The sequence below is a fragment of the Phacochoerus africanus genome, chromosome 9 (assembly GCF_016906955.1).
Source record: "Phacochoerus africanus isolate WHEZ1 chromosome 9, ROS_Pafr_v1, whole genome shotgun sequence".
Taxonomy (NCBI): Eukaryota; Metazoa; Chordata; class Mammalia; order Artiodactyla; family Suidae; genus Phacochoerus; species Phacochoerus africanus.
The window spans coordinates 125,493,196-125,512,196 of NC_062552.1; the positions used below are offsets into that span (position 1 = coordinate 125,493,196).

Consider the following 19,001-nt stretch of genomic DNA (forward strand, 5'->3'; position numbering starts at 1 on the left):
ATGCATATTTCTATGCATATGTAACAGAAGTATTTAATAAAAGTAGGCCATTTGAATATGTCAGCATTTTAATGTGATGAGATCTGGTGTTAGGATGTGTGCAGACTGATTTTTACCTAATGTTTATTCATAGTTTTTCTTTAATGAAGAAGTCAGTGTATCATTAGTCTAAATGCAGCGCCACGACAACCATTTGCAGCGTCTCACGCATTGTGAGAGGAGACTTGACCCGGATGCGCGTGCAGCGTGAGAAAACGCGGAGAGGGCGAAGGTGCTGGAGCTGAGCAGCTTGTTCAGCTCAGTGTAAAAACCACTCTGGGCGAAGAGGAGAGTTGGCGTAGCGCAGTTTTAAGCGACGGGCTGCTTTGGGGAAAAAGAGCGTGTGATAACAGCAGAAGCTGATCATTCCAGCAGGCACTTGACGGACAGTGCTGGGCCGGGGCGGGGAGACGCTTCTCGTGATCTCAGCCCTGCTTCTTCTGGCCTGCCGTTCCCTTCCCGCCCAAAGCACATCTGCAAAGCAGGAGCCTTCCCTGGCTCCTCTGAGAAGTCTCTCCGCAGATGGTTGCTGTGACAGTTTCACTGGATGCATCGTGTACATTTTGTGACTCTGCATCGCTCCCCGTTTTGGAATGACTTGAAGGTGGCACCCCTGGCATCTTACATCTCCTTATCTGCCTGTATTCTGATGGTGGCTGGCATCGTCCTTCCCTTCTCACCCTACTTCTCGTGGCCTCGCTGCTGTTGTGCACACGAGAGGAGTTCAGGGATGCGAGTGGCAGGCGCTCGTTCCGGGGTCAGGACCGTCGGAAGCGAGGTCGCAGGCTTGTGTTTAGAAAAGGGCGTGGGTCTGGTGTGCCGGTGCAAGTGCAGGCGTGTGCCACTGTGTCTGACAAGGAAGGAGGAGTGGAACCTAAGAAAGGGAAGGTACTGTCCTGATCTGGAAAATCATATTGGAAGGAAAACATGCCCCAAACTTGGCTTCTGTTTTCTTCCAGGAAATGTAGGGTAGAAAGCAATATCCCTGTTTTTCCTTGCTTATATTTCTTTGAAAGTATTAGTGAATGATGAGAATTTGTAAAGCTTCTACAATAAGCAGCAAGTCCTTATGTTTTCCAAAGGAGAAATCTGAGTGTCAAAGAGGGGAGCTGCTTTCTAAAGTGCCTTTTCAGTGTCAGTTGCTATGCTTGGAATTATTACTCTGTTTTAATAAGACAGCCCTGCAGGGCAAATGCATTGAGAAGGTAGGTCTGGAATCTGGGCCAGAATGAGCAGGATTGGAATATTTGATTCCCACTTCAGCGAGCATAGGATGATGGAGTCACACAGTGATAGAATTTTAACTAGGTGCTACCTCAGATGTTGTCTTGTCAACTTCCTGTGGAAGCAGTGAGATGCAGTAGGCGGAGTTCAGGGGCCAGGAATTTGGAAGCCTGGACCCCAGTACTTGCTGCTGCTTTTTTAGGGCTGCACCTTTGGCGTATGGAGGTTCCCAGGCTAGGGGTCACATCAGCTGCCAGCCTACACCACAGCCTCAGCCACACCAGATCCGAGCCACATCTGCAACCCACACCACAGCTCACAGTGACACCTGGATCCTTAACCCTCTGAACGAGGCCAGGGGTAGGACCCGTGTCCTCATGTCCTCATGGACACTAGTCGGGTTTTTTTTTAAATGATTTTTATTTTTTCCCATCATAGCTGGTTTACACTCTTCTGTCAGTTTTGTACTGTACAGCAAGGGGACCGGTCACACATACACATTCTTTTTTCTCACATCATCATGCTCCATCAACTGGTCGGGTGTTTTTTACCACCGAGCAAGGGGAACTCCACCCCTTGCTTCTCCTTGACATTAGTTCTGTTTCTCTGTTTATAAGATACAGGAGCAGCCAGAGTTCTTACAGGCACAAAGTAACGGGGTCGTGAGGGTCAGGAGAACTGATGCTCAAGGGTGCTTTGTAAGCTGTCAGCGCGTTGGTATTTTTGCTAATGGGGTTGTTTTCTCTCACGGATGGGCACCCAAGTAGGCATTATTGTTAGGATTTTGGTCAGCAAAAGGGTTATATGTTTGCTTTATAAATGCCCGGCTCTGGCTTCTTGTGGTTCCCATCACTTCACTTGTTCTCTTCCCTCCGTTTTCAGAATTGTTTCATTTCTGCAGTAGCTACTTGATGATGCCTTCTATGTGCCAGGTCCTTTAGTAGGTGTTAGAGAGAGAGAGTGGTGTATGAGGGAGAAGCGTTCCTGTCCTTTTTGAAACGCTGAAACTGTGCAGTCGATTGACATTTTGTTTCCCCTACCGAGAGAGGTTATCCCAAACCTGACTTCTTCTGCTTCTATTTTTTTTTAACTTTACATATAGTATCCCTTTATTTTTGACCATGCCCATAGTACGTGGAAGTTTCTGGGCCAGGGATCCAACCCATGCCACAGCAGGGACCTGAGCTGCTGCAGTGACAGTGCTGGATCCTTAACTCCATGAGCCACAAGGGAACTCCCTGACTTCTTTTTTTTTTGTCTTTTTTTTTAGGGCCACACTACAGCATATGGAAGTTCCCCGGCTAGGGGTTGAATCGGAGCTGCAGCTGCCAGCCTATGCCACAGCCACAGCAACGCCAGATCTGAGCCATGTCTGTGACCTACACTACAGCTCATGGCAACGCTGGATCCTTAACCCACTGAGCGAGGCCAGGGATCAAACCCTTGTCCTCATGGTTACTAATCAGGTTCATTACTGCTGAGCCACAGCAGGAACTCCCCCTGACTGACTTCTTAATATCCCTGATAATCTTTTTTTTTTTTTTTAATGTGTTAGACACTTTAAATACTGTTAATGCCAATTATGCAGATATTTTGAATGTAATTCTCAAACTGAAGAAACTGAGAAAGGTGGATTGTGTGGGTGTCTCCCAAGGTTAGTCGGGTTTTGTTTCTCCTTCAGGGGCAGGTGGGTTGGTTTATGGACTGGGCATCACTGCAGTGCCTTGCAGCTGACTGTTCCCTGCATGTTAAACTCTTCACCTACCTGTACATGAAGTGTGGCGGCGAAGACGTTTGCGAATTGCTGTTGAGTGTTTTTGTCATCAGAGCCGGGTACTTTTCCACCGCGTAGAGGAAGACTTGCCTTTGATTCAACACACTGAGCTTTGTTCACTAAACACACGTGGCTCTGAGGGTCCGAGTCTCCCGTCATTCACTGCTGTGACTGGGAAGGCGTTGGCCCGGGTTCCCCAGCGTGTGACCAGCTAGGTGGGGTCCAGCCTGGACCCCGGACGAATCCCCCACAGGGGCCAGAAACCCTGAGCCTGACGAGCTGCCAAGTCTCCCGGGAAGAACTGGGGAGAAGGACTTTACGGACGTTTATTTTGGATCCCAGATCTTTTTTTTTTTTTGTCTTTTTTGGCATTTCTTGGGCGACTCCCGTGGCATATGGAGGTTCCCAGGCTAGGGGTCGAATCAGAGCTGCGGCCACCAGCCTACACCACAGCCACAGCAACGCGGGATCCGAGCCGCGTCTGCGATCTACACCACAGCTCACGGCAATGCCGGATCGTTAACCCACTGAGCAAGGGCAGGGACCAAACCCGCAACCTCATGGTTCCTAGTCGGATTCGTTAAGCACTGCGCCACGACGGGAACTTCTGGATCCCAGATCTTAAGGGTGCCCTCGATGTCCCATGTCTTCCTAAGCAGGTGATCCTTCGTGACCCTGGGAAGTAATCCCCTGTTCCCGTTTGCCTCCTGTTCTGCTGTCTGAGATGTGGTCACAGGGAATGGCAGTCGAGAGCCCGACCGCAGCTGTCTCTGGATTTTCAAACAGCGTCATGGGCTTCGGCGCCTGCCGCTGCAGCGGCCCAGCTCTGTGATGAATCCGTTCAGGCCAGTGGTCCGGGGACTCCCTGTTACAGCTGGGGAGGGCGGCCCTTCGGCTGGCCCCGCGCGGGGGAGAGGGGGAGAGAACGCCTCCCCGAGGTGAGGTCCGGAGGAGGGGCCCTCTGTGCTGGGGTGAGAGGTTCCGTGCCAGCAGGGAGGGCGGCAGCCCCGGTGTGAGAAGGACTGGAAGGAGGGGCCTCAAGGTGGGAGGAAGCTCCCTTGAGGGGGAAGGGGCGGGAGGCCCCTTAGAGCCAGGCCTGGATGCCCAGCCCAGGAGGTCAGCCGCCCCGGGCTGTGGGTGGGAAAGGCCCCGAGTGTTGGTGTCGGTGCCCCTGGCAGGTGTGGGGTGGATTGGCCGTGTGTAGAGTGGGCGGAAGGAGCTTGGTGCCAGGCCTCTGCTGGGAGGGGCCTGGAGGAGGCCCGGCTGCGGGAGGGCTCTGAGCTGTCCTGGGGGTCCCCTGGGGGCGACTGAGGCAACAGGCAGGAGGCTTAATGCTGGAGCGGGCTTAGGAGGGAAGATTTCTGGTGTAAACGGGGTGAGTGCCTGGTCTGGGTGGGTATCTGGCAGTTTTGGGTACACCAGTAAAAGGACTCTTTTCTGGTAAGTTCTCTAAGAGACTGGCTCTCTCTGAGGTGATTCCCTGAAGGGGAGGGAGAATGAAACTTGGGGAAATGAAGGCCACCTCTCTGACTTCCTGCCTCCTGTGCACCATCGCCCAGCACGCGTCTCTTCCTGAGGTGACTCTCCGTATCACGTCGGTGCTCCTGGGCACTCGGGAGGGTTGGGTAGCAGGTGTCTGTGAAGGGGGCTCAGCGCAGGCCAGCCACTCCTTCTCCGGTCTCCCGTGAGGACTGTGGTGCCAGGAGGCCCACGGAGCTGAGGGAGCCCTCTCCCCACTGGCTCCGGCCCCTCCTCCACACTCCCGTTGGCTCAGCAGCATCCCCGGGGCCGGGCAGGGACCCGGGTGAAGGTGTGACCCGGGTGAAGGTGTGAGCTGGAACAGCTGCTGCTTCCGCAGTCCTTTGCGGCCTGGGAAGCTAAATGCTCGCTAGTGCCGGGCTAAACCCGCCCTGCTGATGTCATGTTTTGACAGTATTGGCCATGAAGAGAATTCCACGGATTTTAAGGATCAAAAGTCCAAGGAAAAAAGAAACTTGACATTTTAAAGTTGGTGCTTATTGAGTGAGGATTTCGGTTAACTAGCTCTGTCTCTGTAGTAGGGATTTTTAAACCATCACTTAAATTTTTTCTGTTAAATTGAGAATAAGAAGCTGACAAATTATTTGTCATCAGTAACTCCTTATGCAGAAACTAATGAGCATAATGATGAAATTTAATCTTATCTTTGAAACAGTTGCAGTTTCATTCATTTAACAGATATTGAGCATTTATGACCAACTGGGTACTCTCTTGGGGCTGAATAACCAAATGTGATCTAATTCTCAAAATTGGTGAGACTTTTAAATGAACTGGTTCTGCTATAAATACATGTTTAGGGATTCAGATATTTGGCAGTAAGGCTGCGACGCACTAAAACCAAAACAGAGTATCTGTAACTAATCTCTGCAGGGTTTACCAAAAAGCTGGAAAAGAAAAAGTGTAAGTTTGTGTGGTAGCACAATGGTAACTGTTTAATAGAGAGGTTCTCTGTTTTAAAGGCGTTTTTGTTGAAGTTTTTAGTTGTAATTGATGGTAACAGACATAAAGCAATACTGTAATCACATACGTGATTAAACCCTAAATTTTGTGGAGCAAATTAAGTACTTGAGAATTGAGATAAAGGAGCCAGCACAGGGAATGGTAGCTGGGGAGACAGATACTTGCTGGAGGTGATGGGACTTGAACCAAGGGTAAGACCCCTGGGGACGGGGCAGAGGACACAGTCCCAGTCAAGAGGCGGCTTCACGAAGCCAGGAAGGAGGGGCATCTGCCTGCCCCGACTCAGGATGTGTGCGGGGAGGGGGTTGGCTGGCAGGTTGGGGCGGCATGGTGGGACAAGGCCCTCCACCCCTTAAGCCTCTCAGGTTCCTCAGCTATAGAACATGGATGGTCTCAGTGCCCACTCCAAGGGGCACCTGTGTGATTCACTGAGCTGGTAAGTGTCAAGTTCCTCGTGCGTAGAAAGTGTTCATTAGACAGCGGTTGGTGTTGCCGTTAGGGAAGATGGAGGGGGCTGACCACAAAGAGCAGGGCTGCCCGGCTGTAAGCACATCCCCCTGTGTTGGGAGTTAGGAAGTCCCTGAAGCATTTGCCCCCAGGCGGGATGCGACACGGGTGAATTATAATGGCAGATACCCACCTAAGTGCTGGTGTGAGCACTCTGTGCTTTATGTCCATTATCCGTGGGCCTCACCACTGCCCTGCAGAGGCTTTGTTCTCTGAGGCTCTGGGGGAGGGGACAGGCACCTTGCCCAAGGCCAAGAGGGAAGGCAGGGTTTGAACCTAGGCCTGCCTGGTTCCAAAGTCTGAGCTCTTCCTCCTGCCAGACTGTATCTGCCCCGGGGAAGCTGGCTGCCGGGGGCTGCTGAGCCCATGGGAGGAGGAGTGGCTGGCTCCGGTGATTATAACTGCTGCTAAGAAGATGGGGGGTTCAGAGTACACGTTAGCACGCCTCCACCCCCAGAGGAAAAGGAGGAAGAAGAGGAAGGAAGACAGCAGCGTGTCAGTGGGAAGAGAGGCAGAACTCAGTGCAGACCAGACGAGGTGGACGGGATTGTGCTGGGAAAGAGGGCAGGTGCTGGAAGGCTCCAGAAGCTCAGGAAGCAGTGGGGGAGTCCGCGGGTTTCTCGGAAGGAGAATTTCTTACTGTGCACACTTAGCAACCCTTCAAGTTTCACAGCGAGTCTTGCCTGGTGTAAGTGACCTGCTGCTTGGCTCAGCTTCTGCTGTTCTAGTACCGTCAGTGCCACCGGGGTTGAGGAGGAAGGTGTGGCCTTTGCTAAGCGATGTTCTCAGGCCGAGGGCTACTCTTGCGGCTTCTAGGACAGTGGGACTCTCTCACCCGTGTCGAAAGACCAGTTTCAGAAATGTCCAGGCTTTCCTGCTGTGGCACACTGGTTTAAGGACCTGGCATTGCCGCAGCTGTGGTATAGGTTGCAGCTGCAGCTCGGATCCAGTCTCTGGCCCAGGAGCTTCCATACGCTCTGGGTGGGGTGTGAGGGTGGGAATTTCCAGTCTCTCTGGACTGATGCTTTGTAAAATAATAATTTAAAAAATATGAGAAAAAGCAACGGAAAAAGACACACAGAATACAAACTTGAATTTTTTATTATTCAAGAATATGAAAGAAATATACCAATAACTGAGGCTAATGTAGTTATTTTAAGGGGTCCCTAAGTTTAAACTGGTAGTAATACTTGGAAAAAATGGTGCTTTTAACTTCCTGTTTTTCGGAGAACCATGGTGTTTCTTTTGCTCATTTAATTTGTATTCATTTTCTCTGTTAATTTTTGGCTTGACTTGGAGTTGACTTTTCTACTTGGTGCATAATTTTATGTATATTTTTCAGGGGGTAGTTTCTTCAGCAAACTTAATAAGTCTCAAGAGTTACAGATGCTGATAATAGAGATGTAGTAATTGAATTGTTCCTATTTCACATTTGATTTTTGACTCGAGCTGCCTTGTATCTTGTAAATGTTTTGAGCTATTTTTACTCTGGCTGCCGTTTCCTGCACTGCGATGGTCGGCTATGCGGTCCCTCAGCCTGGCCCTCTCTTTCCCCACCTGCAGGGCCCAGCCCGGGCCTCCCTCAAGGCGGCCTGTCAGGGGCCCCTTTCTCCGGCTGCTGCCCCGGGGCCCCTCCCGCCTCCCCTTGTCTCCTCGCCCCAGAGTCGGGGCTTCCTTTTGGGTCACACAGTCCTTTCCACTTGTCCAGGCCCTTTCCTGTGCGTCTTCTCTTACCACTCTCCACTTAGCCCCCTGGGTGGGCGGACAGACTCCCCTCGCGGGTTTGGCGCCGTGAGCCTAGGAGAGCGTCCACACGGCCTGACTCTTCATTCCTTTCCTCTGGGGCTCCCAGAGTTACTGGTACCACTTAGACTTCTAAACGCTCAGGTTTTGAACCTGTCTTTTTTTTTTTTTTTTTTTGCCATTAAAAATAACAAACGTAAGACATCCTATGATAAACCGTAATGGAAAAGAATTTTTTTTTTTGTCTTCTAGGGCCGCACCCGGGGCACATGGAGGTTCCCAGGCTAGGGGTCGAATCGGAGCTGCAGCTGCCAGCCACAGCCACAGCCACAGCAACGCAGGATCCGAGCTGTGTCTGCGACCTACACCACAGCTCACGGCAACACCGGATCCTTAACCCACTGAGCAAGGCCAGGGATCAAACCTGCATCCTCATGGATCCTAGTTGGGTTTGTTAACCACTGAGCCATGAAGGGAACTCTGAGCCTGTCGTTTTGAGGTCCTCTTTTTCACACAGTATTTATATCTGTTTTCTGAAAAATCTAGAATACTTGGGACAATGTCCCAGCCTTTTGGGACGAAAGAAATCTTCAGAGCCCAACGCCAGGTGTGGTCCATAGAGAAGGAGTGCCGTGAGCCCCGGAACCGCACACCGGGCTGAAGTGGTTGTCTTAAAGGACGTGTTAAGTCCTCTCCAACCTGTGATTTTCACACAAGGCGGGGGGGCGGGGGTGGGTTCCTTTATTTCAACAAGAACAGCCCAGCATACTGGACTGCACAGAAGGTTTCTCATGCAGAGAAGATCCTGCTTTCAGAGGAGGAAGGCACTTTGAAAAATCACATTTTGCCCAAGTCAGAAGTCAGGGTGTGGAGTGTGTGCTTTCTCCCTGTCCTTTATGGCGGAACAGACCTGGGTTCCCAGTCCAGCCCTGCCACTTCCTAGGTAGGTATGGTGACCTCGGCTGAGTTCTTTTACCTTCTCTAGACTTGTTTTCTTGTCTGTAAAACGGGAAACATTATCTACTTTGAAGAGGCATTGTCAAGATTAAAGGTGATGCCGGTACGGGACTCTGAGCTTGGGCCTGATAAGTGAAAGTTACTTGGAAGCCAATGCAGAAGAGACACTGTGACCCAGCAAGGGAGCCACTGCCTGCTGCTCACGGGCCGTAGTAGTGGTTCTCAAACCTCAGCAGGCATCAGAATCACCGGGAAGATTTTAAACTCATTCCCTGGATCTGGGGTGGGGCTTGAGAATTTGCACTTCGGAGTTTCCGGGGCGAGGCTGCTGCAGCCACTGCTGGTCTGGAGGCCACGCGTGGAGACCCGCTGGGCTGCAGCTGCACTCGTCAGGGAGCATCTCGGTTCTGTGAAACTCCTGAGAGCCGAGCTTGCGTGTGGTTATTAACTCTGTTAGCAAATGCTTGGGGGGAGTTCCCGTCCGGGCTCCGTGGTTAATGAACCCAGTTAGCGTCCAGGGGGACACGGGTTCGATCCCTGGCCTCACTCGGTGGGTGAAGGATCCGGCATTGCCGTGGGCTGTGGTGTAGGTCGCAGACGCGGCTCGGATCCTGCGTTGCTGTGGCTGTGGCGTAGGCCAGCGGCTACAGCTCCAATTCTGGACTCCTAGCCTGGAAACCTCCATGTGCCGCCCAAGCAGCCCTAGAAAAGACCAAAAAAAAAAAAAAAAAAAAAGAAGAAATGCTTGGGATGCTTTTTACAACTAGTGAATTTAGAATCACAAGGGTTTTTCCTCCTCAAGTCCAAATGTCTTTGTTAACTGTGTTTGAAGAAGTGGCGAAAGTCATAAACATATTATGGATAGTCTGACAATACCAGATTGGCTAAGGTATGTGAAAGTACTTTATCAACTGCTAAGAACTGCAAAAATAGTTGAAATACTTTTTAAGATTGAACATCATAATGGCGTATAAAATAGTGTAACTTAGATTTCTCATCTCAATGTGCTGTTTACCGTGTGTATTTTTCTCTTTCTCCTCCAGGCTGCTGACTTGAGTAAACCAATAGATAAAAGGATATACAAAGGAACACAGCCTACTTGTCATGACTTCAACCACCTCACAGCCACAGCAGAAAGTGTCTCTCTCCTAGTGGGCTTTTCCGCAGGCCAAGTCCAGCTTATAGACCCAATCAAAAAAGAAACTAGCAAACTATTTAATGAGGAAGTAAGTAGCACCCTGTCTTAGCTGTTAAGAATCCCTTTAAGAATTTCTACGTTCTTACCAAGGGTAGTGGGCCTTACTTTCCGCTTTGAGCTGAGCCCACTTTTCACTCCTCCCCTGTGTACCTAGTATTACCCAAGTTTCAATGTGGTAAATGAACTTGCTGACTTTCGCCTGTTCTTCCATGGGGTAACTGTTTTGTGTGTTTTTTATGGAGCATGCTCAGGTGTCTGTAGGGCCTTGAAATTCTTTTATAAAGAGGTAGGGATGAGGCTTATAGCTTGATGCTTATAATTTAAGTAAAGTAAAGAATTCTAGACCTTATTCACCTCATCAGAAGATTTCACACAGATCAGCTCTTTCCTTAGTTGCTTCAGTTGTAGTTAAAGTTTTGGTGCAGGTGTTCGACAGGTGTTTGAGAATTCAGTCCTTCTCTGGCTCTTGAAAAGGGCTGCTGTGACATCACCTTTGACACCATTAGAAATCCTGGCACTTACGGGTGGATCACATGGCGTAGCTTTTGCCAGTGTTGTGGTATGTACTGGGGTTTTTGGTGTCTTCAGTTCCATTCTGGAGGGAGCCTAGGTGTCTGGGCTGTCCGTGGCAGGACGACCTGGCAGATGAAAGTGGCCAGTTTTTCTTATTATTTTTTTAAGAGCTTTGGAGTGGCTTTTCTTTCGGCCCTAAGTGTTGCTGCTACGCATTTGATGTACTTCGTCCTCAGTTTCAGTGTGACTTTCCTGGTAAATGGAAAAGATGGGGTAGGCTTGTGGAGTGGGAAGGCCTGGGTTCCAGTCTGCTCGTGACTTCAGCCCTGATGTGACAAAGGTCAGGTCACGTGGGACCCCCTCACAAAGGACAAGGAGTTTGCATTGTTGCCTGCTTTTAAAGTCAAGGAACCAGAAGTGCATTATCGATTCTGTTGTTTAAGAAATAATTTTGTTTGGGGAAGAACATTCGCAGGGAAAATTCTGATTCTTTTTGCAGTCGTTATGGCTTACGCTGGGCACACATATCCAGTACCCATCCGAGGTGCTCCTGTTTGACTTTGCCAGTGGACTTGGTGAAATCTTTTGAACCCTGCCATCTCCTAGTTTCATCTGGGTTGACTGGAAACAAAACTTGCCATCTGGATTGACAAAATACAGAGGAAAGTATTTAATCCCATTTCTGTTAAAAAAAAACCTAAAGCAGAAAATTACTTTATTTACCTAGATATTTTATTAACATCACCCGTGGAAGTGATTTCTAAGTAGCTGGGTGATTGGGGGGTGGGGAGAGTGGGGGCACAAAATCAGACTTCCCCACATTCTTCCCATTCTTTGGAGTCAGAGTGGGGTTTGGGTTTAGGTGGGGGACGAGTTCTTGAAGGGGAGGGACTGGAGCCATGTAGAGGCTCTTGGTGAACAAGATCGGGAGGCCGCTCAGCTGAGGATGGCACAGAATGCCACGCAGAGAACAAGAAGGACTTGTGTGTCGTCTCTGGGGGAGGGCGGGAGCAGAGAGCCCGGCCCTGAGGGCATCAGCTAGACCCACTCCTTGCTCAGCACGGCTGGGAGCTGCGGGCTAGAAGCAGCCCCTTACTCGAGTGATTTAAGCCTGAGCTACCTCCTGCTCTTTTCTACATCTTATTTGGAAAATGGCTGTCCAGAGTGCTGGGATTGTATGAGGTTTAAGGCCAACCTGAGGGTTTCTGCGATGGCACAGTGGGTTAAGAATCTGCCTGCAGTGGCTCAGGTCGCTGCAGAGGCACGGGTTCGATCCCTGCAGTGGGTTAAGGCTCTGGTGTGGCCGCAGCTGTGGCTTGGATTCAGTCCTTGACCCGGGAGCGTCCATAGACCACAGGTGCGGCCATTATTAAAAAAAAAAAAAAATGCCCACTTGGCATTTACAGCTTAGGGCCGAAATCGATTGCCCTTCGCAGTAGGGACGTCTTTGGCTGTATGGACAGCACTCTCTCGGGTTCGGGTCGGGATGGCGAGGAGGAAGGGCTCTCGGGTTTGTTTCTCCGAGTGCAGCAGTGTAGCTGAAGCAGTTGTGCTGCCTCCTTAGGTGGTGCAGGACTCGGAGGTTTCAGGGCATTTTCTGCCTCCTCTGCTCGGGGGGTGGGCTGCGGTCCCCACTGTACCTGGGAGGAAGTAGTCAAAGAGGAGGTGCCAGAACCGTCCAGGTCCGGGAGCAAAGCTGAGTGGGATCTGGAAGTTAATGCCACGGACGCTCACTGGCCCTAGACTGTGAGCCCCCCGCGTGCGGTTGCCAGATGGGCCCTGTCTCTGCAGGAGCCCACAGCGGGGGGCAGCGCACAGAGAGCCTGGGTCGCGCGTCGTCCCGGTGCCGTGAGCAGAGTCCCGGGGCCGTGTGCTCCCTGTGTTCTTCAGTCTGCACACAGTATGAGATGAAAAGTTCAGCTCAGTGGGGGACGTTCGAGAAAGCTCCCGGAAGGTGACGTTTGACCTGAGTTGGAAGAATGCACAGGAGTCGGAGGAGGGTGAGAAAGGCCTTCAAAGCTGGAGAAGACATGAGGCAGGCAAGGGTCCCAGCCCGCAGCCCGTTGGCCTTGGGGTAGCAGGGGTCACAGGCGGATGGAGGAGCTGGAACTGGACTGTGAGCCCTTCGTGGCATGCAGAGAATATGGCTCTGGCGCTGGAAGCTGTGGGGGAACCTTTGGGCTTTTTTTAAAATCAGGATCAGACGTGTTTTTTAGACCTCTTGTCAGCACTTGCGGAAGGTGGAGTGGAAAGAAAGACAAAAGGAAGGTCGCAGGAGCAGTGAGGAGGCTCTAGTAACTGTCCGGGTGAGAGCTGAGGACTTGGAACTGGAGCTGTGGCCGTTTTCTCATTCGTCTGACAGACTTTGACAGCCTGCCCTGTGCCCGTGCCCGTGCCCGGGGCCGGAGCCGCAGAAACTCCTGCCCTGTGTCACCCCTCTCAGAGCGGGGAGAGGTGTGAACAGCGGCACCCCACGCGCGCACACTCACGCACACATGCACGCACGGCAGGTGGCAGTGGCTGCTTGTGATGTAAGAGGAAACAGTGGGCCTGAGAGAAGCAGACAGACAGACAGACACGAAGGCCTGCTCTGCAGGGACGTGAACGTCTCTGGGAGGAAAGGTGCTCTGAGCTGAGCCTCACGTGCCTGGAGGTGGCGCCCTCCGCGGAAGGGGGAGCCGGGGAAGCCGCCTCTGGAGGAGGCCCGGGAGAGGACAGGGGCCTGGGAGGGCGTGTGACCTGAGGGCCTGAGGCTGGAGGCCCTGCCACTCAGGGCCTGGCCAGGGCTGCTGCTTCGCTTGAGGTGGGGGGTCTCTCAGGACGGAGCCAGAGCCAGGAGGTGGTCGGTTGGCTTTTCTGAAAATCCCCCAGGCTGGCCGCCTCCCTCGCCGAGGGCCGCTCGGCCTCCACCGGCCGTGTGCACACGCGTGTACACACTGCGGCCCTGATGACTCAGGCCTTTGCCTCTTTTCTGCAGGAGTCCGGTACAGGCAAGTACAGCACATGCGTGGCTGGGTAGACTGGTGGGTATGTTTGGGAGGTTCCAGAAACCCACCTGAGACCAAAGATAGATGAAAATGTCTCTCTGGGAATAGAGAGGATCGTAAAAATTTTTAAATATTTGTTTATAGAAAAAATTGAGACCCAGAGAAGAAGATGGGGAAACATCACCCATGAATCCCAGTGCTCACTGTTAACTTTATGGTCTTTGTAATTTTTAATTGTTCTTAGAGGCAAGACTGTCCCACTCACACCTTCCGTTAGAGGTGCCAGTGCCCTGCCCGTCCCAGTCCTGCCCGTAGGCCGCTCAAGTTCGTGCCAGTGAGCGGAGAGAGGCCCCCGGCCCCCGCCCCCGGCTGCCAGGCCTGTGCAGCCAGGAGGGGGAAGGGACCTGCTCCTTGCTAGCTCCTCAGCCAGGGAGGGAGGCCTCAGGGCCCCGAGACCCTGCCTGCCCCTGCCTTCCGGGTGGCGTTTGGATTTCCACTTGTAGCCTGCTCGATGTTTTTTGCCCTTGAAAGACTCGAATGGGGCTCTGCGGAGAGTGTCTTGGCACGTCGGCCCAGCTGTCGGGCTGCGGAGCCTACCCACGCAGCCAGAGCCGCCTGCGAAGGGGCGTCGGCCCGTCGGCATTTGGCCTTGCACCCTGGAGGGGCGAGGAGTTCGCTTTTCACTGCTAATGGTTCGGATGTTCCTACTGGGGAGGAAGATCATGGGGCAGTTTCCACGTGGTCGTGACCTCAGCCTTGTCTTTGTAAAAACTCCGATGGTATCTGGGTTGAGTCCCTAGGACGGTGACTGCAGAGGATTTTCAGGTGCCTTTTGATTCCTTGGTAAGATGTCAGAGCTGAAGGGGACGTGTCAGCTGGCCTCTGTCATCGCTGGCCTGCGATGAGACCCGCTGTTCCTGACTTTCTCCTCGCTCACAGGCGGAGGCCAGGGTGGCACACTGGGTGGCCGCAGTCTCCTGTGGACTCCGGGCCCCCTGCTCCATGCGGCTATCTTCCCTTTCAGACCAGGGGCTGCGGGCTCCCTTGCACCCAGTGCCCCAGGAGTGGGCAGGAGAGGAGGCCCGGCTTTGCAACATCCTCTCTGGCGCTCTAGCAGACGTGTGGTGCTGGGCATTCTGTTAGTTTTTTTGTTGTTGTTGCTTTTTTTAATCAAAGGAAGGAAATGAGCATGTAATGATCTACTCCTTAAAGTTTTAACATCGATAAAAGGACACCTGACTCTTTCACGCGGCTTTGAAATACCCTTTCCTGGTGCTTCCTGAGGGAAGCCGGCCTTAAATGCTTTTACATAATCAAAGCCCTTCGTTGCTGTTTTTTGCTTGTGGCTACATTATAGCTTTTCCAGCAGCTGCTGTGGTTTCGAATTGTTTTAAGTTTTAGTATTTCTGTTGAAAATTTATACCTGCATTGTAAAGTGCCTGCCCACCCTCTCCCCCCAAGTAATTTTTTCCTGCTCGTCCTGTTGGTAACAGTGAAAAGAGGAAAAAATCCTCGCTTTAGAAAAGCTTCATTTTAGCGGCAGCGCTTTAGTGTGGCTACAGCTTCGTTCTGCTCCTTGCTTCCTTGTAGCTAGTTGAGCATAGTTAGGAGACCTTGTCGTTAAGGCCGGTAACGATGGAAGTAGCTTCGGGTTTGTCTGTCACCTGATTAATACTAGAAAGGGGACCATTTCCTGCATTCCGGATGGAGCGTGTGGGGCCGAGGAGATTACCAGGGGGAGGAGTGGGTGTGGGAGCCCCTTCCTGGGCGGCAGCGGCGCGACCCGCAGAAAGGGCACGTCAGTGTCCAGGTTTGGGTTGTGAGAGTGATTTTATAAAAGTAGGCCTTGGGGCAACTTGGAATTTGACCATTGAATGGAAAGCCAGGCAGCCGCTGCATCTCCCCTCAGCCTCCGGGGCCGCCTCCTGCCCTTGCTCAGGGCTTGCCGGGAGCCCAGAGCTCCCGCGTCCCTTCAGCCTCCTCTCCAGCCCTGGCCCAGGGCCCTTCTTCTCCTGGGTGCCCCCCCCCCCCTGCCAGGCCTCCCCTGCCCTGCCCGCTCCCCGCTGAGGCTGAGAGCCTCGCTTCCTGGTCTGGAGCAGAGCTGCCCTTGGGGACCCTGTCCCAAGGCCGCGGGAAGTGCTGATGCAGGGAGGAGAGCTGCTGGCCTGTGGGTTCCTTCCTCCCCCGTGGGGCTCCCGGCTCCTGCTCTCGGCCTTTCCTTCTGCTCTCCCCAAAGCTTCACTCTCCTCCTCTGCCTGTGCGCCTTCTGCCTTGGAGCGCTCAGGAGGTTGGATCTGGCTCTTCCTGTCCACGGCTGATTTCCTTGTCGTTCCTGGTCGTTTTCATCAGCCGCCTCCTGGCTGAGGACCCTTGAACTTCTCCCCAGCACAGTCACCTCTCCGCTCCTGCCCGTCACCGCCTTCCAAGTCAGTCAAGTTCAAAGCCTGCTTTTCGCACTGCCCCCCGCAGCCCCATTCATTGGGGAGCGGTCCATCCTGCCGCACTGCCGCCGGTCGAGTTGAAGACCCTTTTGTCCATGGACAGTCGTCATAGCCTCCTGACTAGTCCGTCCCCACCCCACTTCGGCAGCTGCTGACAGGCGTCGCTTTATTCTGTCACTTCCCTTTCCCGACCCTTGGGTGTCCCACACTCCTCAGCGCTGCCCCCGCTGCAGTGCCAGCCGCACATTCAATCTGCAGTTTTCTCTTTTTTGTTTTCTTTTTTTTTTTTTTTGCTATTTCTTGGGCCGCTCCCGCGGCATATGGAGGTTCCCAGGCTTGGGGTCCAGTCGGAGCTGTAGCCACCGGCCTACGCCAGAGCCACAGCAACGCGGGATCCGAGCCGCGTCTGCAACCTACACCACAGCTCACGGCAATGCCGGATCGTTAACCCACTGAGCAAGGGCAGGGACCGAACCCGCAACCTCATGGTTCCTAGTCGGATTCGTTAACCACTGCGCCACGACGGGAACTCCCAATCTGCAGTTTTCTAATAGCCACATTAAATAAGTTAAAAAATAGGTGAAATTCAGGTATTTTATCTAATATATCCAAATATTTCAACATAGTTGATATCAAATTATGAGTGAAATAGTTTCCACAATTTCCTGTCTTCAGACTCCAGTGTGTATTCACCTCCCAGCACATCTCACTTCGGAGCAGCCACATTTCATGCGCTTGGGACTGAGGAACTGGGCAGCTCTGGGCTTCAGGGTCGCAGCCCGAGCCCCTTAGCCTGGGACCTCGGGTCGCGAGCCCCAGGGTACGGTTCCTGCCCAGGTCCTCCAGCCAGAATGGGTGCCATGCTCTGGTACGGCTCCCCGGCAGGGGCCCTGCCCCAGCTCCACCCAAGGGCTCCTCAGAGGGGCCTGGGGTTTTGCCTGGTGGTTTTTCAACACCCTCCAAACATGTGCTTGTTCAGATCACAGCCCCACTGATACTGGAGAACTCAAACCCAGCAGGGAAATCCCAGTACTTCACACTGAGAACTGACGGGGCTTCTTCACTTTCTTCACTAGACATTTTTTGGAACAAAAATTAACCCTTGTGGGAGTTCCCACTGTGGTGCAGCAGGTTAAAGATCCAGGTTTGATCCAGCATTGCCACAGCTGTGGCATAGGTCGCAGCTGCAGCTCAGATTTGATCCCTGGCCTGGGAGCTTCATATATTGCAGGTGCAGCTGGAAAATGGGGGGAAATTATACACACACATACCCTTCTGGTGCAGAAACTGGGCTGTTCTGGGTATTTGTTTCTTAATTCGAAAGACAGGTAAAATGCTTTCTCTTCTTTTCCTTTTTTGTTAAACCCAAACCAAGTAAGAACCTAGAGTGATTTAACTTGAGTGACTCCTGGCTGGCTCCAGGTTCCCACCCTGCCCTGGGGTCTGAGGGCCTTGGTTGATGTCTTGGTGGCACTAAAGGCGGCAGCGCCATCCTGGGGGCTGACAGGCCTGTGCTGGCGGCCTTGCCCAGTCCGTCGCCTGCACCAGCGACGGACTGGATAGAGCTTGGCTGGCTCCCCCCTCAGTTCGCACCCTTCCAGTGCTCCCCCCCCCCCCCCCCGGGAAGATGTCCTCGCCCACCTCCTCCTGCCTCTCCCCCCTGCTGTCTGCTGCCCTCTTAGGCCCACCCTGGCCCTGGCCCTGGCCCTCGCCCTCGCCCAGCAAGCCCTCTCTGCCGAGGTGGCCTCCTGGCTGAGACTGGGGTCACTCCACTCCTCCGGCCCTTCGTTGTCCTTCCGTGGTTGGGTTTTGCCCCACAGCATTCCTTGCCATCAGGTGCCATCCATGTCGCTGCCTGTCAGCCCCCTGGAACGTGGTGAATTCCGTGTGGGCAGGGCGGTGGGGGTCGGAGCTGTGTCAGTGCCTGGCACGCGGTCACGCGTTCAGTACAGAGTGGACACACGAATGAGTGGGCAGTGGAAGGGGCCTCAGGCTGGCTTTTGACCTCTCTGAGCCTGTTTCCTGGTGGGGAATCCAGCAACAGCAGCTGCCTTCCTTTGGGGAGCCGGGTGCTCTTACTCTGCTTGCTGATGGGAACAGGAATTGTTCCGTCGTCATGGAGGTAGTGTGGTGATATCTGTAAGTTATAAATGTATGTACCTTTTGGCCCAGCTGTTCCCCTGGGAATTTATCCTGCAGGTATATACACATGGAAACCACCTCATGTGCAGGTTATTCTTTGCGGCGTAAATGTCCATGGGGCGTGGGAGGGGGGGACTTTGAAAATAAACCGCAGTGTATCCATATAACTGAAGACTCTGCGGCTGTGGGAAGAATGAGGAGGCTTTCTTTGTGCCAGTACGGATGTAGGCGATGGGGGACTGACTGAGAAAACAGAGGTGCAAACAGCGAAGAGAAGGGGGTGGATGAACACGGGTTCAAACCCCTGTCTGCCTGGTCCATACAGGGCTCTCTGGAGAGAGAAACAGGCGCTGATGACGTGGTTCTGGAGAGGGACCTGGGGCGGGGGAAAGGGGCCCGAGCGAGGCTTCGTGCTGCGCGCTCTGGTCCGTGGATGAGGCGTCTGTTACCCTTTAAGAAGGTACAGGCTTACGCGGCAGAGTTATCTTGACCGAGGAGCACGTGTGCAGGGCCTCTTGCTCAGCGCCTGGCCCCAGAGTAGCTGCTCGGATCGGAAGTCAGCCCTGCTGCCCTGGTGTGCCTGCCCTGCACCCCAGCTCAGGGTGAGGCCCGGCAGCCCCCGAGCCCCCGAGGAAGCGGTGTTGTCCGGTGTGAGCGCGTGGTCTGCCGGGGACGGCGGGGGGTGTAGAAAGGCTTCGGGGCCCTTTTCTGCGTTAGAGGTGGGTCTGTGGTCCATCTATCGTTTGGCCTGTGGTTGGTTAAACGGGCGCGCCTGGCCCGCAAGTGCCTGGGGGTGCCGGGCGTCTCCCTGGGCGCCCAGTGGGGGCGCAGAACGTGGGCTCAGGCGTTGGTCTGTAGGTTATGTCCCCGTGTCTGCTCACGGCAGTCTCCCGCACCTTTTTAAAGCGGAGCAAAGTCTTCAGGTGCGTTTTGTCCTCCCAGCGACGTGCGTTTTAATTGCGGTGCTGCAGTGGTGT

The 19,001-nt window shown here is 53.1% G+C and overlaps 1 protein-coding gene across 8 annotated transcripts in view; it reads left to right on the forward strand.

Annotated features, from left to right (window-relative positions):
- Positions 1 to 19,001, forward strand: part of WDR20 (WD repeat domain 20) — a 66,139-nt gene that overhangs the window by 33,542 nt on the left and 13,596 nt on the right. For 2 of the 8 annotated variants that reach the window (XM_047796730.1, XM_047796724.1), the window contains exon 2: positions 9,787 to 9,969. The exons of 3 other annotated variants lie outside the window; for them this stretch is intronic. In XM_047796730.1, the coding sequence (XP_047652686.1) occupies positions 9,787 to 9,969 (183 nt within the window). Of the gene's footprint in view, positions 1 to 8,228; positions 8,730 to 9,786; positions 9,970 to 10,953; positions 11,232 to 12,670; positions 12,761 to 19,001 lie in introns of those variants that run through there. 3 more of the 8 variants (XM_047796728.1, XM_047796732.1, XM_047796726.1) reach the window with 3 other exon arrangements.